Source organism: Stegodyphus dumicola, chromosome 2 (assembly GCF_044657685.1).
Source record: "Stegodyphus dumicola isolate Sdum_Otavi_A_Nest chromosome 2, ASM4465768v1".
Taxonomy (NCBI): domain Eukaryota; kingdom Metazoa; phylum Arthropoda; class Arachnida; order Araneae; family Eresidae; genus Stegodyphus; species Stegodyphus dumicola.
The window spans coordinates 186,720,469-186,746,441 of NC_140769.1; the positions used below are offsets into that span (position 1 = coordinate 186,720,469).

General features: G+C 32.0%; 1 protein-coding gene across 1 annotated transcript; it reads right to left on the reverse strand.

Moving 5' to 3' along the window:
- Positions 1 to 4,557: 4,557 nt before the first annotated feature.
- On the reverse strand, positions 4,558 to 20,378 carry LOC146998679 (transcription elongation factor 1 homolog). Its single transcript, XM_085811530.1, has 4 exons — positions 20,229 to 20,378; positions 13,052 to 13,174; positions 11,520 to 11,590; positions 4,558 to 6,338 (listed from the first exon to the last, which is right to left on the reverse strand). The coding sequence occupies exons 2-4, from the start codon at positions 13,165 to 13,167 to the stop codon at positions 6,277 to 6,279; spliced, it is 249 nt and encodes an 82-aa protein (XP_085667656.1). The 5' UTR covers positions 13,168 to 13,174; positions 20,229 to 20,378; the 3' UTR covers positions 4,558 to 6,276.
- Positions 20,379 to 25,973: the final 5,595 nt, after the last annotated feature.

The following is a 25,973-nucleotide window of genomic DNA, read 5'->3' on the forward strand; positions in this document are numbered from 1 at the left end:
AGATAACAGAACCAAATTAGCAATCAGTTACCAAATAAAAAAAAACACTTCTTGAATCCCCTTCTTCCTAGCTGCTTTTCCTTGCATGATATTTTTTTTCGCTGGCATAATAAATTGTCACCACCAGGTCTGTTCTCCAGACTTTTTTTTTAATGAGTTGGAGGAGATGTATTTTCAGTAAAGAGATGTAACTCTTTACTGAAAATACATCTCCTCCACTCATTTCTAAATCTTTTAACTCCAAAATTTTTCCCAGCAGACTAACTCTCTTTCTTACACCAGCACTTCAGCCTTAATGGAAATAATCAGGCTACCTTGCAGAAATTTGTTATGACTGCTGTTCAATTTTTCCTGCAATGCTAGTGTTTTAAAAATTCAGACATTCAAAGTGCCTTTTAGGTACATTTCCTTGTCTAATGAGAGACTTGCAGATGATCTTCCACCATCTTAAAGTTAACAGTTATTTGCATGACAGTTACTGATCACTTCACCAGATGGCTGGATGTTATACCCACAATTGATATCGCGGTTCAGACAGTTTGTAGAACGTTAGTACACAAATGGATAGCTAAATCTGGCTGCCCCCTTATCGATTACAAATGATCAATGCCGTAATTTTGTATCCAACTTGTTTAAGGAGTTAATGAAGGTTTTAGGTACACACTGCATTTGAAGTGTTGGTTACAATCCTCAGTCTAATAGGCTGATTGAAAGTTTTCACAGCAACTTAAAAGTGCAAAAATGGCTCACAACAGCCCAATGTGAACTAAAATTTTGCCAACAGGTTTTTTTTTTTTTTTTCAGTATAAGATCTGCCATTAAAAATGATATAAATGCTACATGTGCCAAATTTGTTTACAATCCCACACCTAGATTACTCTTAGATATGCTAAACATTACTGATTCCATATCTCTTTCTGAATCATATGTTCTTCAACTTTGATCAATCATGTAGTCACTCAAATCAATTCCAACTTCTAAACATCAGGCATCGGTTTATGTACAGTTAGTACTCCAAATTTATTCACATGTATTTTTATTGACTCTGTTAAAATTATATACTCTGACTCCACTTTACATAGGCCATCACACCATTATTAAATGAACATATAAAAATTTTATTATTGAGATAAGTAAAAAATACAATTTCAATCAAAAGCTTAAAACCAGTATATATGTTATTGGAACACATACATATGCGTGTCATTTCTCAGGTTCCACAGCAAAAAGTCTGCGATGACTCAAACATTGCAGACAACTACTTGCAGTGGCAGTCGTATTCATTTTCCAAAAAGACTGATTATTGAAATATAATTGAATATTTTTTCTTGCTGTTATAAAAGTTATATAAAGAAAGATCAATTTTTTGTGCATATATATGTATATATACACACACAGAGTGTCTGAAAAAATAGCGACAACCATATAGGAAAGGTAGAGCACATCATAAGGGTTGAAAATTGCAGACTACCCCATGACCAGTCATCGTATTGCACTAGGAAGTGCTGGAGAGGAAAGTTAAAAGCTTCCTAATTCAAGCTGTAGTATATAAACAGTGAGCTTGCAGATATGCACTTAGTGTATGGAATACCTGACAGCTGACAGTGAGTGTGCACATGTGCAATAAAATTTGTTCCAGTAAGGATCATCAAAAAGTAGCAGGACTAGTAAGAGCAGGCCATGATCAACGTGTTGGGTCGTAATGGAAAAAAGTATGTTAGGCTCTGCGGAGACTAATAGCGGTACAACCATTGTACCATTGCCTCTGTCTTAGAAGTGTCCCATTGCAGTGTACAGTGTCTTGAACACCAAGTCCTTGCACTTCTTTCATCTCCAAAGGTTTCAGTTACTGCTCCTTGATAATCATCCTGCAGGTGTGTATTTTGAACAGTGCTATCTGAAACAAAATATGTGAAATGTGAATTTCCCAGCTTATGTGTTGATCACTGATGAGGCCACATTCAATAGGGATGGTGTATTCAATCAGCACAATGTACACTTGTGAGCTCAAGAAAGCCCCCATGCTATGCAGCAGACCTTTGCAGTAAACGTGTGGGCACGCTTGGTCGGCAACTGCTTAGTTGGGCTGACCTTTTCACATCCTGCACGACCTTCCGAATTATTGGAACTTTCTGAAGCAGATTCTTCCCGCTTACTTTACGATGTTCCAGCAAATGTGAGATGCAACATGTGATTTCATCATGATGGGGCATCTGCTCATTTTGGACTGTCTGGCTGTAAGCATTTGAACAGGTGATTCCTGCATCTATGGATTGGGCATAGTGGACTGGTTCTCTGGGCCCAATAATTTTTTATCTTATATATATATTTGAGAATTATTTAAAATTTATATCATTAATTTCCATTTTCATATTTCATCATAACATGAACAGATATTGTTATTCATTTTAAGTAGTATTTCATGTTATATTATTATTTGCATATCACCATTTGTATACCTTGTATTTTTATATGTACATTTCAACATATAACTCGTATTGGAATTCCTTGTAATCACCCCCTTTTTTTTGTTTTGTGGCTAAGTCACTGGGGAATACTCTGTGGTTATCTCATCCTCAGCTGGCATCACACTGTTTTGCCATCTATTCTGTGAAATTCAAATACTGTATGGTGGTTTTTGCACCAATGAATAAGTCTATACACATAAAATGGATTATTTTTATCGCATTTCTGCATCCCAAAACATAGCTTGTAGAAAGCAACAATGACACAACATCAAACACCTATAAAGATACAACATCTGACCTAATTATAGAATCCTGCCAAACAAGAAAGTTGGCAGAGGTATCGTCAGTTATTCTGGCAGAAGTTTAAATGAATTCCATATATGTTAGATAATACACAGATATAAATTGTAGATCTAGCATAAAAAAAACTGAAATCATTTATCATAATTTTTCTTGGGACTTGTCTTCTGTAGCGGCCTTGGTGCGATTTGGGTTTAAAAAAGTGCAATTTGTTGCCAAATGTTATAAGTATGCATAAAAAAGAAATTGACTACAGTAAACAATAATTCCGTCACCATCTGCACAACATATGTTATATACATAATTACATAACACTGAAATTTAATATAAATTTGTACTTTTTTAGTATTTAATACGTTTGTAGTTTATATAGTATTGAATTCAATACATTGGAAAATTCTATTTGAAAACTTTAAAGACTTTTTTTAGCAATTTATTTAAAAAAATAACATACTTAAACATACAGCATATGGAAATTTCAACCTAAAAAATGCCTGCTCTAAATGACAATGCTTTGCAAACAAGGACCCGTTAAAAGATGCTATTGATACAAATCCATGTTATGTTGTTCCGAAACTATCGGATAAAACTAAATATTCTAAAATTGCACTACACGGGTTATTTTAGAAAGACTGGGTATAAAAGCCATCTTGATGTACGGGTATTCCATACTTAGAATATTCTTACTCGAGTCTCGTCATTCGATTCTTTGCCGAAAAGAAACAAAACTCATTTTTTGAAATCGCTCATTACAGATGAGAAGTGAATATTATACAGTTATATTACAAGATCATCAGATAAACCAAAAGAACCTCCTTTAGTAACACTGAATCTCAAAACAGTAATGCTTTGTGCATAGTGGGACTACAAATGAATTTTAGTCTATGAAATGTTGCCACCAAATCAGACAAATTCAGGAAAATACTGTTGCCAAATGGTAATTTTAAAAGGAGAATATTACGCAAAGCAACCACAACTGAGTAATCATCGATATGTTATCTTCCACTTGACAATGCTCAGTCCACACCAGAATGAGTGTCAGACTCATTCTTTCTATGTTCACCAGATCTCAGATTCTCATATCTTCAGAATTTTCTAAATGGCTTGCCATTTACTTCTTTGGAGACTGTCAAACAGCATCTCAGTCCTTTACGAATATACCTAATGACATTTTAAAAAGTGAACTTCCCAGCTACCAGAGAGAAAAAATCATAGATTAGAATCGTAATCATGTTATTCAGATTTCCCTGTGTCATACTAACGAATAATTAAAAATTAATACAAAAGCTTGTGTTAAAAAATATATACTAACACCAAGTAAGTATTGTGGAATGAATTAGAAAAGATGTGATAAGTACAATTGAGTCATTATAAAAATAAATTGGACAGGTTTTGATTCAAAATGTTGCTTGCATTTCAAATTATTTTCTATTCCTCCTTTTCTTTATATTTCTTATTAACAACTCCAGGTTTCAGGGCAAGAATTTGACCCGCAAAGTGCCTAAAATTTCGAAAAGACCATGAATAAGTAGTATTTTCTTGATTATAATTAGCCAAAATCACTCACCCACTTTGTACGTTGATTCCTTTTCTTTCATTATATATATATTACCATAATTGTCTGGACACATTTCAAGATGTATATCTGTGTATTTGAAAGTATCATGACCAATATTTTTGAACATATGTATGTGACTTGGCTGTTTAAAGGATTAATATCAAAAACAGCTATGAGTATCTGTAAGTAATGTATTTTTGCTTTATGTACATTTTCATGAAAACACTTAAGTTCTTCTTATGTTAATTTTTCTTTTATTACAAATAATTCAAATTTCCAGGATATAAAACAATCTGGCTCATTTACATGAATGATGCATGAGGCTAAATTTCAGTAATTCAGCAACAGTGATAACAGTTATCTAACCCATGACATAAAGTAACGCTTGTAGATTCAGTAATCCAGTGCGATTCAGAAATTCCAAAATTCTAATCTAAAAAATTTATTTCACTGTTGATTTATTTTGTTTGATGTGCACAATATTCACCCTATCATTATTAATTTGCAATATAAGGGAATAAGAAGTATCTTTCTATAAAAACATGCTGGAAATAACTTCCATATTCTTCAATACGCAAATTCACAAGATGATATACGAGTTAAAAAACTGACTGAGATATCACATATAACCATTTATGATGATATGCAGATCTTTCAGCTTCTAACAAACAAAAATTAAAATCGTCATTCTTGAATAAGAGTCATGATGCACTATTAGCTCTGTCTTCTCATATTCCTTTTACTATATTTGGTATTATGCTTTAACAATGCATACAAGGGCTTCAGCAAAGCTCAGCCAATTTTTATCTCAAACAGCAATACATGCAAATATTTTTCACTGTTAAAAGTCAACAATGTTTACAATGAAAGTTCAGGGACTTCTGAATTGCACTGTACAAGGAACTAATAACATCTTGTATTGTAAAGTACACTGAGTACATCTGCATGCATCAAAAATGCACATATATTATTCACTAAATAGAAAGGCAGGAAGACAGAAAAGCATCAAGAAAATTCAAAACAACTGAAAATGTATCAATTTTATATTAAAAGTACCATATACAGCAAAATATTGTTGAGTTTTATTCCATAATTTAATATCTTCAATAAATTTGTTAGATATCCATAATTCATTTTTCTACAATTTGGATAAATTATATTTCGTCAAATAAAATGTAGAAAAATACAATAATAGTACAGTCAGTACAAAAGCACCAGTGAAGCTAATATTTTTTACATGTAATTTAATACAAATAAAAATAACATGCATTAAATAAAAAACTAAAACGAAGGAAAAGTTTTTTGCTTGCTCAACATAATCTGATGCAATCATCTTTAAAAAAATTGATTAAATTTGGAGGAATTATCCTTAGTCAGAAACTAATGATGATATTACAATTTAAAGCTTTCAATAGAAACTTATTGTTATGTTTAAACATAACAATAGAAAAACTTATCTATGATGGTAGTTTTTTTTTTTTTTTTCTATTAAATTTATACATTTGTAAAAATCCAAAATAATAACGTTCAAAGAAAAAGATTAAATTACATACAAGTTTAAAGCATATTATTTTCAAAAAAGTTATTTAAAAAATTAGCTCTAAAATCTGTAGAATGTATTGTAAATAAGATATTTCTTCTTATTATTTTTAAATGTAGTTAACAAAAAAATCTGCAATGCTTGGAAAAATTCCAAAAAGCACCATTTTACAAAAAAAAAAAAAAAAAAAAAAAAAAAAAAAGTAATTAAAAAAAATATTGACATGAAAGCTGTTATTTCATGAATGTACATGAATTGTAAATTTTGTGTTTAGATATGCATTATTATACATTACAGAGATTCGTATTTGCAATGTCAATGGCCTTTTGCAATGTCAGCATAATAAGAAATAAATATACAAAATGAATCAACTATGTACAAAACAATTTCTTTTTCATAACTGCACATTATTAGTTTGCACTTTCACATGCATCGATCCAGTCACTATACACATCAACAGGTTCAGAAAGATCTTCATCTTTGGTTAAGAAAATACTGCATTTAGTTAAATGTATATAAAATGTATACTTAACTAATAAATATTTTAAGACAGTTTCTGGTAGTTTCAGAACTGGAATTTTTTTAAATAACTGCTTATCATTAAAGTTGCAGGCCACGAAGGAAAAGCATAATAAAACTGAATCTAGATGAAAGGTAAAAGATCAGGATATGCAAATGATTTACATTTCAGCACATATCTACATTGCAAACAAGAGTGCACAAAACTAGGTAAAAAAGCTGAACAAAATACCAGTTTGCATTTGGAAATCCCATTTACTCTTTTCTTATTTTGCATTGGAGGTTATGTTATGCCTCACGTAAAAGGAAGGAACTCATACCAGTATATTTCAGAATTTGACTTGTAATTTGATAACTGTAGCCTATTTATTGGGCATTGCAATTTTCTACACCACACAATTGTTGCTTTCATTGATCAATATCCAAAACTGTTATGAGGTCACAAAAAGCGACATGGAGATATCTCAATTCTCCTCTCCTCCACATTTACAAATGCCTCAGACAAGAGATATCCTGTCAGCACTGATGTTAGGAACATTTGATACAGTGAGATAAAAAAATGAAGTAGGTTGTAGAACATGAAGTAACTGTACATCCAGTACAATGACATCTGCAATCCTGCAGAACGTCAGTTAGGTAAGCAGTGATTCAGGTTTCCTTGATACTACAGAACAAGAATCGACACTTAAGAACGGTGTAACATCTGACAAATCCCACTCTTGCTCAGAGTAACATGATGGCAGTATTTATGTGTGTAGGAGAATGAATGTCTGAAGCTTATATTCTTCATTGTTATATTGGCTCAAAATTGACTGACCGAAGATAACTGGACTGTGATATGAGGTGCCACTGGATAAGTATCCTGTTCAATCTCTAGTCGACATATCTAGCATTTTGACTAGCCATTCTTTCATTACTGAGTTTTTAATGCCCTGTGCTGTATTCTTTAAGGCCTCGATCACCCCGCTTTTCAAAAGGACGATGCAAGACCATATGTCACAAATGCTGTCCTACTTTTTCTCAATAAACAGGGTGTTCAACTCTTACCTTGGCCAGCATATTCTCGAAATTTCTCATCAGCTGAAAAAAATAGTTAAGGCTTGTATACAGCCTGGCACATCATCCACCAACCAGTATAACAGATAAGCTTTAGCCCCAAATTGAAGCTGCATGACTTGTAACTGTTAGCAAAATTCTGTTTCACTTTATGCCCAGTCCTATAACAGATGCCACAGACAGGTGCTCAAGGGTACTGATTTCTGCATATTTTGTACCTCAAAATTACCTGCAGTTTTAACATTATGATGTTTTTGTAAAATAAGGATTTTGCTGACTGCTTTCCTTTATGGTATAATAATTTTATGGCCAGCATTCTATATCTCACAAATACACGTTTATAATCTACATCTTGTACGATAATAATATTTATGTTAGTTACAAAACATGCATAAACAAATCATAATGATTCTAGTCAGAAAAATCTAAAAATATATTATGTTTCAAAGGAATTTAGTTATGATCTGACACAAGCATAAGTGTCCAAGATACTCAGTACTGAGCATGCAAAATAATAACAAGCCCTTATAGTAAAAAAATAATAAATACAATAAAATAAAAAAGACTTAAATAATAATTCTCATCTATACATAATTAAATTAACATACTTTAATTCATTGATTGAAATATCACATGAAAAAATTTTACCTTTCTTAATAAATTTATATAAGTAACATAACTGGCTTCCATAATTTAAACTGATCAAAACTTTTTTTTGAAGTACTGAATCTTAAAATGAATTTTTCTCATATCCATAATGTAATTTATTTTAACACCCCCTTTTTTTTAATGACAAACCTTTTCTTCCATTACTCAGTTCAATGAACATTTTATGTAGCTTCCCTGAATGAAATAATGAAAAAAAATTGACTTTAATAAAAAATATTTTACACAGAGAAACAGCTACATTTATTTACAGAAAAAATTACAGGGAATTTGTGTAAGAAAAAATGTTTTTAGACCAAAGCATTAGCCCAGAAAGGCATTAATCTCAAAATGGCATTTTGCATTGAATCACTTTTCAAATTGCTGTTACAAAATATTATCACCCTGTATTACTATTAAAGAAATTAATGAAGAATCTGCATGAACGTATGTATGTTTTGTGCATTATGTGGGAAAAAAAAAAAAAGTACCTAGAGACATCAAATTTTGAATAATGTAGCTCTCCACCCAAACATGGGCACCCGGAAGCCCGAATTTTTAATTTACAGAATCAATAATTTCAGAGTGAGCAGTGGCAACACTGTACAGGGGGGGGGAATTTTTATCTCCTGTGCGGTTCATTGCCTATCAGAAATTCTAAAGATATGCTTTTTTTAAATACTTTTAGCCCAAATAAATGCTCTCAAAACCAGTCTGTGGGTATAAATGGGGAAAAAATGCCCCTTTGAGCATAATATAAAATACGAAAAGCTTTCAGATTCCCCCCCCCATCATCTGCACCCCGAAAAACATCATAAGGCAGCACATTATGTTGTAAAAATAGCTACATGACAACCCATGTCATTACTAAAATTTACTTTGCAACCCAGTCAATCCTTTTTCTGATTAGTGTTTTGCATCAAGTATTTTTTCTATTTTATTTTATTTTATTTTAACGAATCATAATGGGACAGTGGAGTCTGTCAGCTGATGAAAAAGTGTTGCATTCCTTCAAAAGTATGGCATTTTGCCCAACAGTACAAAATGACAAAACTCACATTCCATAAAGATGTACTTCTTAAACAATCATCGCCCACCAGCAGCCGAGCCATAAAGTCACTGAACACTGGTAGTTTAGTCTGAGGTTTGAATCCCATGAACAAGCTGGCTGTATGGGCATTTTCATGGTTTTTCCCATATGTAACGTACAGGGGTTGGACAAAAATATGGAAACACCTTTAAAAAAACATGTTTCTTTGCTTAATATGGTGTAGAAAACCCGTTGGCATCCAAAACAGCTTGCAGTCTTCTCGGAATGGATAAATACAGCTCCTGTATGTTTGCCAAGGGAATATTATACCATTCTTCCTGCAAAACGGTGGCAAGTTCAGATAACGATGTTGGCGGTGGATAACGAGAATGCACTTTCCGTTCCAATGTAGACCACAAAGGTTCAATAATATTCAGGTCTGGTGACTGTGGTGGACAGGGTAGATGGGACAACTCATCCTCGTGCTCAGAAAACCAGTCCTGGACAATGTGAGCTGTGTGAACAGGGGCTTTGTCATCTTGGAAGACACTATCACCATCAGGGAACAAAGTTTGTACCATGGGATGAACTTGATCGGCCAAAATGTTCACATAAGTCTTGGCAGTCATGTGCCCTGACACAGTTATCATGGGGCTAGCAGAGAACCATGATATGGCTGCCGAAACCATAACAGAACCCCTGCCATATTTCACTCTTGGCAACAAGCAGTCTGTATTATAGGCTTGAGATGGCATTCTCCAGACATAAACTCGGCCAGAAGTGGGAAACAACGTGAAAGAAGACTCGTCAGACCATATTACTCGCTTCCGCTGCTCTATAGTCCAGGCTTTATGACTTAAACACCACCTTTTCCTGCTACGGGCATTAGCATCACTGATGAGTGGCTTCTCAATTGCAGCACGGCCAGCAATTCCCTGTTTATGAAACTCCCTTCTAATTGTTTTGGTACTCACAGGGTTCGATAACACAACATTCATTTCAGCAGTAACTTTTGAAGCTGTGGTCTTCTTATTTATCGTCACAATTGCCCTTATGTGATTTAGCAGATGATGTTTTTCCGCTTTCCAAATATGAGGAATAAATCTTTGATACGGTACCTCTTGAAGCACTAAACACCTCGGCTACCTTGCTTACGGAAGCACCTACCATACGTGCTCCAAAAATTTGCCCACGTTCGAAGTCTGTTAACTCTGACATAATGCAATGACAACCTCACATAACAGTACTCCGACAACAACTGAACTGTTTAGCACATTTACGAAGTTGTATAGGTGGCGTCAGTAGTCAAAAACGTCAGCGCCACCTACATATTTCATTAAAATCAATCTTTCTTTTCAAACATGCATTTCACAAGGTGTTTCCATATTTTTGTCCATCCACTGTATATACGAGCCAGTTTCCCTTAGAAAGTCGTTCATGAAGGCATCCCTCCCCTTAGGCAGATAGCTCTTAGAGGCTTTGCCATAATCACATAAAACCAAATCAAATCTTAAGGAAATGCAGTGCGAAAAATTGTAAGTAAAATGCTATAATGTGGGTCAGAAATCGGTTTGAAGAGAGCTGTTATCTCATTTGCAAAAACTATTTGCTTCATTTATTGCTAGACAAATGTACATTTATTAAGTTCTGTGAATAACAACTGGAATTATGTATGCAGGTTACATTCAAAATATCCAAAATGAAAATTAAAAGGCTTTTGTGATTTTTATATGCTAATTATTTACAGTATTCTGTTATTTCAAGGTGAGTTTTTGTACTTGACTCTCAACCAGGCACTAATTTCCCCAATATCAGATTTTTCATTTAAGCAATGACAATAAACCAGCAGTATAAACAATTTCAAAAATAAAACAACTCATTTTCAGAAAACAAATAACTCATTTCATTTAAAATTATGAAATATAAACTACAGAAATAAGATGCTATATCTGGTGATTTATCACTTGTGCCAGCTAATAGAAAAGTAACAATGATTTATTTCGAGATTAGCGCATTCATACATAAGCCTTGCAATTTAGCTTTAGCGAAAGTTCCAAAAATTCTTCGCTTATGCATGGAAGTAGATGGTATTACAAGAGAATTATTAAAAACAGCTTTTCTCAACTACTTTCAGTTTTCTTAATAAGGTGTCATTCACATTCTAATGTATTTTAAATTTTATTTAAGGTCTCAATATCATAAAGCAACTTTTTCACACTATTTAGTTTTTAAAAGTTAACATTACAATTAGTACTTTTTCATGACCTTACTTGGTTCAGTTGATTATACAAATGAAAAAAAGGTTTTCTTAATTAAAAAAATATTGGTATCAGCTTTTTGATTCTTTTATATACATTTCAAACTTAAAATAGTAAGTTTTAATGCAATTTCACACAAGGATACAGTTAATAGATGTCTGGAAATCTTCTAAACAAACACGGCATGTAATACGACCAGTATTTCTTTGTCGATCCCTAAATAAAAAAGAACATAATTCAAATTTAAATCCTATTTATATTCTTTATCATAATTAACTACATGTTTCTGCTATTGTCTATAATATTTTTGTAAATATTAAAAGAATAACTGGTACTTACTCTTTACAGAAACAAAAGGTTACTGATTTGTATAAACAGACATGAATTATATTTCTTGTGTGAAAATATTCTCTTTTAAAACATAATAGTTTTTCATGACTAATACACATGTTTTCTTTTAAAATATAAACATTTTTAATTATTAAATATTTAATTTGCTAACTTCTACCTTGGCAAGAAAGAAATAGTTACCAATCTGCACATGCATAAACTGTTCTTTAGCTAGCAATTTTTCCCCTTTTAAAATATAATTTTTTTTTTAAAATTATTTTGTATTCTTCCTACTCTCACCATGCTTCTATGGAAAAGATGCAACAGCCAGAGAGTAGAACACTTATGTAACTTAAAGAAATGAAAAACAAAAAAGCACAGGGCAATACTGGGCAAAATAGATGTTTAGGCATAAAGTTGGCCATGAAAATGTCAAAATCCGATGAATTGTTAACAACTGCTTAAATGCGGCCACCAGAGTATGTATTTCAACTGAATTTTTGGTATATACATGTAAATATGATATAGAGTTTTTCAGTTATGTGATTATGATGCTATTACATGCAAAGTTCCAAGTAATGAAGATATTGTAACAGAAATTAAAATAAGAAATCCTGACATTGAAGACTCTTTTGATGCTGATGAAAATGTTGACAGACATTATACATAGAAAGTGATTTCCCTGCCATAGGCAATGCAAGCCCACAATACATTTCATCAATTTTTATTCACACCTGTAGAAAGAAAAATGATGGAATTTTTCGGACAAAAAATGGATAACATTTTAATACAATACGCATTATGATAGCAAATAATAACAGATTACTTTTGTACTCACTGGTTAAAAGTTAAAGGTAAATTCTTCATTTTTAGTGTTTTTACTGTACTTAAATTTTGATATCTTTTCAAAATTAGATTTATTATTAACTTTTTCTATATATAAGATAATGTTAACTTGTGAGCGTATGCAAATCATTATTTAATTTTTACATGTTTTTGTGAGATAATGTATTTTCTTACCAGATCAGATATAGCAAAACAAACTTCTGGTGCCTTGAAGCTTGTTATAGTGGGGTTCAACTGTAATTTTTAAACGAAAACCCATTATTGATTTAAATTTTAATTGCATTAATATATTAAATTATTCATAGAAAATTTAAAGATATTAATTGAATGTTAATATTCATTTCAAAATGTTTCCTTTTTTATTATTGCATAACTTTATAATTATAGCATTTAAAATTTTTCCAGCACATTAAGTCACCCTACTCATAGTCACTTTTGACAAGACCCTAGTGGGACTTTATAATGAGATTTACTTTAAAAATCAATTAATTATTTCCTCACATTTTTACTTCACAGGACTTTTCATGATTACAGAAAGGACAGTTGAACTGAGTCTCGAGGGGCATTATAGCTTTCTGTTTTGGTGGTGGTTTCCTTTTACTACGACGTCTTCCCATCTCTGAACTAAAAAAAAAAATATAAAAATTCAAAACATAGTGAGAATTAAAAACGTACAATCACATAATAATAAAAAAAAAGTATATTTTAAAAATACAGATTGATCATATTAAAGCACATTTAAAAAATTTTTGCAGAAAATGTGTTTCTTCTTCTAACAGAAGAATTAATTTAATTATTTTAATTAAAATAAAACTCTATACATCAAGATGAAATAATTGCCTTAAGTGCATCAGGTTTGGTTTATTATATTACGGCAAAGCACACGAGAGCTATCTGCCTTAAGGGAGGGATGCCTTCGTGGAGGACTTTTTAAGGGAAACTGGCTCGTATACACGTTACACATGGGCAAAACCACGAAAACACCCATGCAGCCAGCCCGTTCGTAGGATTCGAATCTCGGACCGAACTACCAATGTTCAGCGACGTTACCGCTCGGCTGCTGGTGGGCCTTAAGTGCATCAGAAATACTGAAGATGAACTATCACCTCACTGGGAATATATATACAAGGAATGGCTAAACTTCAAGATGATGGGAGCCGCATGATTGATTTTATAAATGTCCAAGAACCGCAAGTGTAAATTTATATCCTTTCAAAAAATATTGATACAGGTTCTGAATATAAAGAAACTTTTGAAGTAAATTAATGAATATGTGAGTAACATGATTACATTTGAATAAATACATCTTTTTTATCTACTATTTTGTGTTCAGAAAAGTTAAGTCCCACAAAAATAAAACTTTATAACTCTTGTACTGGGCAACTGAGCATTTTTTCTTCAGGTAGAGAAACCAAATATTTTCTCTTTATTTCCTTTATAAGTCTCCATTTATAATTATTGTTTTATTTTAATAGAAGTAAAGGGTAAAGTGCAGAATCGCCCACTATATCACCCATTTATTTGGTGCTGAATAGCCCATACTCAGTATCCATGTACACATCGACATATTTCACTTAAAACGTCAAAGAAAACTGACAAAAATCCAATTCTTCTTACCCTTGTAAAAAGTGCCAAACAAATAAGTGGGCGATTCTGCACTTTACCCGTAAATTCAATCCAATGCATATTCATTGGTCTAAAATCATATAAAAAAAGCATTATTTGAGTAAATCACAAATTATTTAAAAGAAAATTGAGTTTTTTTTCTTTTTTTTTTTAAACTGAGCAGTCTTTTAGAAAGGATAAATTAAATGATAAACGTCAACGCGCACTGGAGAGAAACTGTTATTCGAGAAAGAAAATTTATTTAAAAATAAGCTATTAACTTGCTTAAGTTTTTGCTTAAAAAGTAATTTTGTTTCTCCACACAATTAACATATGGACAAACATACTGAGATCACTCAAATCTTTGGTTCCTAACTTAAGAAATCGTTAAGCATTTTTCCCCAAAACTTTGGAATAACTACTTTTATTGATGCCCAGTATAGAAGAATTTACCAACAAAAGAATATCATTGCAATTTCAGTGGTATTTGAATAATCAGTATCTCCCACGACAGCTCTGACTGCTACAGTATTTCAGCGTGGCATAAAACAAAATCTGCCAGAATTTTTTTAGTAATCAATATACGGGGCATCATTGAAAATTCTCGAATACTCCGAATAATTTTGGACATAGATAATGAAGTTCAGGTGCATAAATTAAAATTTTTTAAACTATCTTTCGAATTGCCCTGATAAATTTGGACTTAGATAATGAAGTTCACATGCATTACTGAAAATTCTAATGCAAGCAGATACTGCCTGAAGTAAATTTAACTTGACAGAAAAATATTAGGAAGAATAATTAAATAAAAATATTAGCTTTGCCCTTTAGATTAACTTAATATTAGTGTATTCCGATGACCATTACCTGTTCAAGAAGTAACTTAACCAGAATAGTACTTACCAGATATGGAATTATTTGTAATTTTCGTATCTGATGCTCTTATGATAAGCCAGCAGTGCACAGTTTAAAATCTATCAAATCTTTGGAATATGGTAACAGGTAGTTTGGCGACATTTTGGTAGGCGATAAAGATTACTACCTAGACTTTGGGAATAATGTTCAGTTCCGATTACGCATTATTTGTGTGAGGGAAATGAGAGATCATGAGAAATGTCATGTGACATTAATGGACGAATTACAGTTCTTTAATCAGAAAAGGGGGGAAATTGAAAAAAATCTGGAAATTTTGTATTTAGCTTCATTCTGTGTTGTGTGAAATAGTGTTGGTTAATTTTTGGATCCCATGGCCCTATCTAAAGTGAATTCGAAATGGGTATTTAGTGGGATTGAAAGGGGTAGTAATAAGTGTTTCTTAAGGTTGTGCGAGATAGAAGTAAAGATTGCTTATTAAGTTTTATTAAGTCTGTTTGGAGGATGAAGGTTTTCAACATCTTGCTGTGAACCATAAGTATGGTTTTAAAGATCCTGAAACAGGCGCACATACGAATACAGTAGAGGGCACGTGGAGTGCTATAAAAAGCGCCATTCTGAAGCATTATGATAATTAATTATTGCTTTTTATTTAGCGGAGGAAATAAGAAAAGTTTATCCGCCATGTAATCAAGATTCTGAAGAAGATTAGGTAAGTTAGTATTTTTAATTATTTGAGGATATTATTTTTATGCATTGTTCTAAATGTAAGGAGTAACTAAAGTAATATGGTATTATTGGAAAATTGTTATTAGCAATGATTTAGTTTAAAGAATTAGGATCATAAAGTAATTAGGTAATTAAAGTAATTAGGATTGTAAGGTAATTTTTATTAATTTAATGTATGTGCTCATTTATATTTTAAGTAGTGTTTTTGAATTTAATTATATTTTAATGAAATGATAGTTATTTTGTGAATTTTATGTTTGTAGGAATTCGGTATATGTTTCAGTTGAAGTAAACGTGCATGGCAATAATTTAAGTATTTGACACTAAGTATTTGCAACTATTTTTAATGTTTGTGTTATGAATTTGTTGGTGACGTTTATAATAGATAATTTAGAGGTAAAAGTTTTTGGATATTTTATTTATTTTATACGTGCAAATGTTCATCCTTGGAAAGGGTATATACTTTTTCGCGATCAGGTAATTTCATATATGTGCTTTTTACCAAGTTTAAAGATTCACAAAATTTTCCTGCATTTTCGTCCAAATTTTTGCAATTTATGACAAAATAGCAGTGTAGATGGATAAAGTTAAGAGTGTGTGCAATGCCATTTTTGTGCAATTCTGGGATGTTTTTTTAAGTAAAAATAAGTCGACGTGTACATGGTTTAGTTATATTTTAATTAAATGATAGTTATTTTGTGAATTTTATGTTTGTAGCAATTTGGTATACGTTTCAGTTGAAGTAAACGTGCATGGAAATAATTTAAATATTTGACACTAAGTATTTGTAACCATTTTTAATGTTTGCGGTATGAATTCGTTGGTGACGTTTATAATATAATAGATAATTTAGAGGTAAAAGTTTTTGGTTATTTTATTTATTTTATACGTGGAAATGTTCATCCTTGGAAAGGGTATATACTTTTTCGCGATCAGGTAATTTCATATATGTGCTTTTTACCGAGTTTAAAGATTCACAAAATTTTCCTGCATTTTCGTCCAAATTTTTGCAATTTATGACAAAATAGCAGTGTAGATGGATAAAGTTAAGAGTGTGTGCAATGCCATTTTTGTGCAATTCTGGGATGTTTTTTTAAGTAAAAATAAGTCGACGTGTACATGGTTTATGTTTATGTGCGATTTTGAAAAACGCGGCAAGGAGTTTGCGATTCTGCACTTTTTCCCAATTTTGCAGTTAATATTTGTCATGATTAAGCAGTTTTGTTCCATAAAATTTCTAGCATAAGTGTAATTCAGATAGCAGATTGTTGGAAAAAGTGTTCAGTAAATAAAAAGAAAAGAAACATGTCTTTACTTCGTGAAGACAAAATTGCGCCGAAAAAAAAATAGAGGTTTGCTGTAGCAGAGTTTGTCACCAAATTTTCGCCAAAAAATCGCCAAGTTACCATAATTCAAAGATTAACCATTTTTACATACATAACACCAGAAATTTAATTAGAGATTGATAAAGAAACGTGGCACTGCACGATTTTTACTTCAAATTCCATTTGTATTAAAAAATTAAACTATACTTAAGACACAATAACACGCCAAATAAATACTAATTCAGAAGTCAGTAAACTATACTTATTCAAAACAAGTTGCATTTCAGATAGCAAAAGATCAGAAGTAGCTTGCGAGCTGCAGCTAAGGTATCGGGGAGCAACAGTAGGGCTATGTTCGATATATACAGTCAAACGGAAGAACTAAAGCTAGGATGACCGGCTTCCTTCCCAATGGATATTTCGGGGTATTTGTGACAAAGCAAAATATTTGTTGTCATTTTCCCAGTCTCTGTGTTACCACATTAATGAACAGAATAATAAAACACATTGAAGATGAAAGAACAAAAATAATTTGGTTATATTATAGCCACAAAGTGAATCACTAATGCAATTTCACTGACACTGAAACTGGCACACACAGAAAAAACATGGAACACATCGGAGAAACTGCAAAATGGTGAAATAAAAAACATCGAGGTTACACAAATACCATGCAGTTAATACAAAGATACTGATTAAAATAAAAGAGCTTTTTTAAAAAAAAATCTAGCTGTAGGTGCTCTACCACAATAAAAGTAATTTTATTTACTAATTTGATGTAAAATATATAAAAGTTCTTCAAAAAAGTTATCAATTTGTATTGTTTCATTTTTTCTAAAAATCAAGTATCATACATAAAATATACATTGTAGGAATAAACTGTGGTTAGATAAACTTCAGCGATTCTGGATTAGGGGTTTTACCAGATTATAGATCATCAATTTAAATCTGGTAAGATGGCATGCAGAAATTATAAAATTAAAAATATGAAACTGTAATTTATGAAATAAAGAGCAATTATGATCTAAAGGGTATCAAAATTTACAAAAAAAAAAAAAAAAAAAAGCTTAATATTTATTTCTTTACTTTATTACACATTTCTTTCCATGCGCTCATGCATAAAGCATACATTACGCATAGTCAAAATTAGAAAACTGCAACCAGAAAACTATTTGATGTGTATTCGTGATATTTATAATGACGAGGAATTTGATTTAAATCATATCAAAGATGGAGTACATCGAGATGAAATACTACATTTAATAAGGAATTATGAGCCAAATAAAATAAAAACATCTACCCTGAAGATGAGGATAGTGCTGACAGATCAACTTCCAGTTCATAGCGCACCGCAACAAACATTTGAAACATTTGTTACAAATTGTAAAAATGCATATACTGTTGGAGAATTCGTCACAACTGATAAAAAAACTAGAACCTTTTTGGGAGGCGGTGAGGATTCAGGCAGTATATGCCCAAAAAGCCTGCTAAATACGGCATCAAGATATTTGCACTAGTATATTCTAGAGTATTTTATACCTGGAATATGGAGATTTATGCCGGTCAAAAACCTCATGGACCCTTCAAAATAGACCGTAGTTCGAAAGCCATTGTGATGCGGTTGATGACACAGCTTTTCAATTCTAGACACAACTTGACAACTGACAATTGGTATATGGAACATGAACTAGCACAACAACTTTTAAAAAAGAAAATTACAATAGTTGGAACACAGACAAAATAAAAGAGAAATACCGCCTGAATTTTTGGTGAAAAAGGAGTTGTACTCTTCAGTCTTTGGATTTCAAAAAGAAACAATTGTTTCTTATTCTGAAAAAAAGAACAAGAATGTAGTAGTTATGTTATCCACAATGCATACTGATGATAAAATAAACAAAACGACCATGGAATTGAAAAAAAACCAAATATCATCACGTTTTATAATCTTACGAAAGGAGCTGTGGGCATTGTCGACGAAATGGATGCAGCATACACTACAGCAAGGATATCAAATCGCTGGCCAATGGTTATTTTATTTTCTATGTTGAATGAGGCTGCTATTAATGCCAGGATTTTGTTGAAGTCCACGAAACATCCTCCCTCACAGTTGAGAAACAGACGTTTCTTTTTGAAGACACTGGGACTCATTCTTTCAGAGCAATACAGAAAACGTAAGCTTGAAAGTAAAACAACTTATCCTAGCACTTCTAAGGAAATGGAAATTGTTAATAGTGATATGTGTGTGCATGATTATGGCAAAGCCTTGAGGGTCTAATCTAAATCTCAAGAGCCTCAAGTGCTCTATCTGCCTAGGGGAAGAGATGCCTTCGTAGAGGACTTTCTAAGGGAAACTGGCTCGTATACACGTTACACATGGGGAAAAACACGAAAACGCCCTTGCAGCCAGCCCATTCCCAGGATTCGAACCTCGGACTGAACTACTAGTGTTCAGCAACTTTACTGCTCGACCGCTAATAGTGAACCACCTGTAAAAAAACGATGTGCATTTTGTCCATGTAATAAGGACAGAAAATCAACTTTATGTGCCAAAAACGTGAAAAAAGTCTCTGTGTTGAACATCAGTATGTAGTTTGTTAAAACTACCTTTAAACACATAAGTATGCATAGTTAAATTCACTAAAATTCTTTAATGTATTACTTTGTAATATTTAATTACCTTTGGTTTGCTTATAAACAGCATTACTTCATATTTAAATAGCAGAAACGGACTAGGGTATGAGATACCCGGCGCGAGTTCTCGTGTTTGAAAATGAGTGCGTGTTCTCGAGGGTTAATGGCTATTAAAATTGCCGAATTTCTTCATTTCGTATTTTTTTAGTGACGGAGTGTTACGCCTCAATCCAAACACAAAATTATAATACAGGGTTTTACTTTTTTATGTTTTTTAAATTATATACAATGGAATGCGTATTCCTACACGAAAAATTGTCTGCAGGCAGAACAAATAATAAAAAGTAAATACGGACAAAATTTTAAATATGGAATATTAAACAGATAGAAGTTAAAATATGGAAGCTTAGTTCTCAGAGTTCGAAAGAACACAGTATTCAAAGTTTATCTACACAATACATCCAATAAGAGGTTAAAAATGTAGTAACTAAGAAGGAAAATAATGGAAAACATACCAGGATACAAGTATTTACGTTAATCGCTAAAATACTTCGCAACTGTATCACGGCACTGTTTACCCGCTTTCGAGTTTTGATTCTCTTCACTTCATTTCCCAGTACTCATCGGACATCGCTGGTGGTTCTTGAGGCAGCAACCGCTAGAAGTTTTGACTTCTAGGTTGGCCCAAAGCTGTAAATATAAACTAACTTTTGAAACAGCTTTGGGTTGGCCCCAGTACTGGCATATGTGCTAAATTTATTATCAGAGACCACAAGACATGTGACAGAGGCATATCAGTGGCATGTGAAATTTAACAGCAAATTTTTATCCTATGAAATACACTCAAATTTTAATACGAATGAGCCCTTCCGAAACTGCCAAGGTATTTTCTTAGAAAGATAATATTAATTTAAGGTTTAAAAATGACTTCAAAAATTGATTCCAATCTTTTCAAATTTATAATATAGGTACAAGCCAGTTTCTCTTAGAAAGTCCCCCACAAAAACATCCATCCTCTTAGGCGGATAGCCCTTATGTGCTATAATCAAATAAATTAAACCAAGCTTGGAAAGTTTGTAATATTGTTTCTTCCTCATTATTACGGATCACATTATAAAAGTATCAAGATTTTTGAGAAATCACCAAACAGGAGGGATATCAGTCGCTTTCACGTGAAGCCTCATGTTTAAACTAAACGACTGACTGCCAGCTTTCCAAAAACAAATCTTAAGAGCTGGTTTAGTACTAGTCTTAAAAAAAGACTTTTTGCTCATTTTTCTCTTTACTACTAAGAACATATAGTGAATTTGAGTTTCAGAAATCAGCGCCTCCTTTTACTCTGTATCACGTGAAGAACATCAGTAAAACAAAACGACGAAAGTAAAAGTCAGCTGGCCGTCATTAGTCGACGAAAAAGGTGAGTGTCTGGTTGAAGGTCCAAATCAGTGAGCTGAAGAATCTAGTATAAATAAAAAATGTTAAGGATGGAGAATGTCAGATGGATATTTGTGCTTTTCTCTGGGAAATGGAGAACATCTAAGAGAGTTGATGCAGTTAGGATGAGTGAGAAATGAATAGAAGAAATTTCTGGCAAGTTTTTGAATAAAATCTTGAATTGTATCTACTTTGAGATCTCGGTGGATATAAGAATTTGGAATGAACCATGGCGTGTTGATGATCTCTCTGCGTGCTTTGTTTTGAAGAACTTGGATGTGTTGAAGGTGAATTTTGGCAGCGTGTCCCCAGACAGGACTAGCATAGAGTAATGCTGGATGCTGGTCGAAGTATAGATTTATGTAAGAGGAACTCTCTTTACTTCTAAAACTCTCATGATCTTGCACCTATCACCAAGTAAAAAAAAAAAAAAAAAGAAAGAAAAAAAAAAAAAAGAAAACTTTTTCTACTTCACATCAATATAACTCATGACAAATTTACTCAATTAAAGACTGTTATTTTCAATCATGACTTTGACGTAATGGGCATTGTTGAGATTGGACAATGAAATATATTTTAATATTCTGGGAAATCAGGAATTTGTGTTAAAGCGATCAAGACAAATTGCTTCTGGCATTATCATTATTATTATTATTATTTTTCAAAACTTTCCTTAAAGACAAAGTTTAGATATCCAACTACGTTCGGAGCACTTTTTTTCAAAAACAGCATAGGTATACTGTAAACACATTTTTTCATTTATTATCTATAGAGATGAATTGTGGAATATCAAAATTTAATGCATACTAATATTATCCTGAAAAAAAAAAAAAAAATAGTAATTTATGTTAACTTTTAAAACAATTTGAAACAAAGTCTCATAAAAATAGATTAATAATAATTTGATTTATCTTGCACCAAGTGGCCGATGCTATTCGCACCAACATTAACCACGCATGCGCATTGAGTTGTCAGGCGGGTTTCTATCTTGGCGTAGTTTATCATTTTTTAAACGTTGGCGACTTTCAAAAGTTTAGAAAGGAAAATGGGTTCCTTTTCTCATAAAAAGAAGGAACACATTTCCTTTTATTAAAGTATATATAAAAAAGGCCAGATTTTCATGTTCGCAATGTTTATCCTTTCCCTGAACGGTTTGAATAGTTTAAATGACTGATTTGAAGGGGGGGGGCAAAATCGTGTTGACATTTTTTTCTACTTCTTAGAATACACTTAGCTTTAAAGATGTGTTTTGCTCAATCAAGCTTTCAATTCATTCCTCTTTGAAAAATTTCGTCTCATAAAAGATACTAAAAATTAGACAGCGGATTTCTGTGTAGAAAATTTAGACATGAAATAAATTAAAAGCGATTATATGAACTATTAAATGAATTATTCTGTATGCCTGCTTATTTTTTTATGGACATACTTGGCATTTTCAGGACACAAAAAGTGCTTCAAAGAACTTTGTATTATTAGTACAAACACATTAATCAATTAAATTGAAATAAATAATGGGATGTAATTTAAAAGACAGAAATAATTTAATGTAAGAGATTTAGATTTAAAAATTTGCACACACAAATCAGATTTATTTATCAGATTTTGTAAGGTTTTATTTCATAACTAAATTTGATTTTGAAATATGGCATTTGAACCTATAAACCTGTGTGGATACTGAAAAAGTGATGAATACATAAGAATATTATCATTTTCAGTAAGTTTTCTTATTGAATAATAAATTCTGACAGTCCTATGCTATAAGAATAGGGTCTACGTTTGCATAAAAATTCCTCTGTTAAATAAAAGAATTTAAGTAATTTCTGTAGCCTTTCTGTCAACACACTAATATTAATGATGCCATGTCACGTACTAGATGAAAATAATCAGAAACTACTTGAAACTATGGTCGCACTTATTGAAAAAATTCAGAAAGCAAAATCTCCAGTCGAGAAATTATGGGGCAGATTTAAAGCAGCGCAGATTCATCGACTTTGCCGAAAACGGGAGTTAATCATGCAACGAAGTACATAGATTTTTTGACGACTCTTGTACGAGCGATCATAGCCCAGTTAAGAGCAGAGCGGGTTTTGTTCCAAACATCGAGATTGTGGGTTCGATCCCCAACATTAATTTTGGACTCTCTGCGCCTGCAAGGGCGTTTTAATTTCAATTTTCCAGCACTAAATTCCAACTGCATGACTTAAAAGTCACTTTTTATTTTTTCGCCTACGGGTGTGGTGTTTATTGAATTTTAACACCTTTTTTTTCGAATGGCCTTTGACACACGTTTTAGATCTAATGGTGAAAAGTTTAGTAGTTGCGTACCAGCTCAAAAGAAAGTCACAAATTCAGTTTTGTGTAAACAAATTACAGATAAATTAAATACAACATTGCTAAATTTTATTAGCTTATTAACTGATAGAGTCATATGATCAGTTTTCAAACTGTATTAGTTATTTAATTATGCTGGTAATAGTTTTTTAATGTTCAATAAATATGCTACTTTGCACCTTTCTGATATTTATTCGAAATTTTACACTGAAATTACTCTGTTGCTTTTTGCTTTGTAATATAGTAATCTTTATTACTACTTATATTGGTTTGATTTTCATAACATTATTGTCTATTTATTCAGTTCAGGTTTGGATTTAAAGAACAATAGCTACTTATTTTTTCTGAAACATAGTTATTTTATTATTTCAAGATTTAAATGCACAAATACGAGTGGCAGAAATTTTTTTTTAAAAAAGAAGGAGGAGTAATCTGCACACTCAATACGCAAAGGAAAAGCATAATTTTTAAAATTTTGCTGCAAACCAAATTTAGCAAAAAATCAAAATCACGACATCATCCGTAAATACTTTCCAAATTCCATTGTGTCTTCAATACACAACTCCCCGAGCAAGCTATTACATGCACCCTGAATTTCTCACAGTTTGACCTAATTTCTGGTCCGAACACATTTTCTTTGCCCCCCTTCTGCAGCAGTTATAGCTACAGTTCAAAAACGTACTTGTAGCTATAGTAGCAATTTAAAATAGTCATCCCTTATTTTGACTATTTGACAACACCATAAGCTTTGTTTACAAATCGTAGACAAGAGTGATGCTGTAGAGGGTGGGAACACAACCTTTCACAGTGACTGGCTGAGTGAATTGCAGTACTAATGAGAAAATCGTTCCGTGTGGACAAAAAAGCAATCTCAGATATTGTCGGCCGAGGAAATCGCTACGTGTGGACGGGCCATTACTGGAATCGGGTTAAAAAATATTTGCATGCGTGCATGTATGTATGTATGGATATACGTGTACATATATGCATGCATACACGTATGTACATATGTGTGCACATATATATAAATTTTTTAATCCAATCTTGATAGCAGAAGAGTACTGCAATTACTTTTGTATTCTCTGTAAATTAATAATCGCGCTTACCTTCTAAACTCTATCAACTTACACCTACACAGCGAAGAATACTATTTTACATGCATGTAAAGAAGTCAACTGCAACTTTTGAGAAACTCATTGAGAAACAATGAGATCCAGCTCTATCATAATGTCACCATGAAGAGTGAGAAGAAACCTATCCCATTCATTGGGAGTGACGGAATCACTCTATGGAGACATCGCGAGACAGCAGGATGGCTTTGTTTCTCAAAAGGTATGAACCATCTAAACTCGGTCTTAATATTTTACTTCACCTGAGACTATTTTACTTCACCTGAGACACCTAAAGCTGCACATCCACTAAAATGCTTTTGAAGAAATACTTCTGAGCTCACTGTCAGTTAATGGTTTTTAATTTCACAAAGAAATGATTAAGAAATCTAAATCTTAATCTTAACCAGCAATAATATTTAGTTGAGCACTGACCAAGTATTACAAATAACTGAATGACTAATAAGGAAACAAACCTTAAATACAGCTGTTAAATTAGGCTGAATATAATCTCAAGCACTCATTTTCAAATACACATAACTGAAAATTCTTTTGGCGATTTTATGGCAACAGTAGCATACATCACTATTCTTGATTTTTCTTACAGACACAAATATATGAAGCAAATATCAAAAGGGCATGTTCTAAAATAATAAACACTTGTTATTTCAAATACTATCATTTCTGAAAACAGTTTTGCATACAGAATAATAAATCAAAAGAAAAATTACACAAAGGAATTCAGTATACTATTTGAATATATTTCTTTATAAAAATGTTTGCCTTTAAACCTTATGGATGCAAGTTAATGAGAATGGTGTAGGTGTTCATGCAAAAAATAAATCACTAATCAGCTTTTATTAATAATATTTAAGTTCTAAAGATTGTTTTAAGAAATTTAAAATGTTTATGGTTCAAAATCCTTGGTCAATAACATTTTTTTTAAAGTCAAGCCACAGGTTGTCAGTTGATCATCACTATATTATATCATTAAAAAAATCAGCATTGGTTGAAATAAAAAAAAAAGTGAGAGTATTTTGTGTTATTTTTAACATAAGGAACAGTACTTATCATTGTTCATGCACTTTTGTATTCTTTAATTCTATAATTAAGATTTTATTGCAGATAATAAAGAAAGCGTGTATTTGAATAATAATACAAGCAATTTCACAGAATAACTGCAATTCCTTCATTAGTTTTCTTTGTTACATTTTATTATCAAATTGAACAGAGATTCATTTTGTAAGTAATATAAATTAATTAAATTAAAATAATAAAATTTGTTCTCACAATATACCTAAAAAGTTTCAAAAGGCCTCTTGCAATTAATTTTTTAATTTGTTCGTGAAATCTAATATTTGTATTATAACTCACAGTGAATACAAC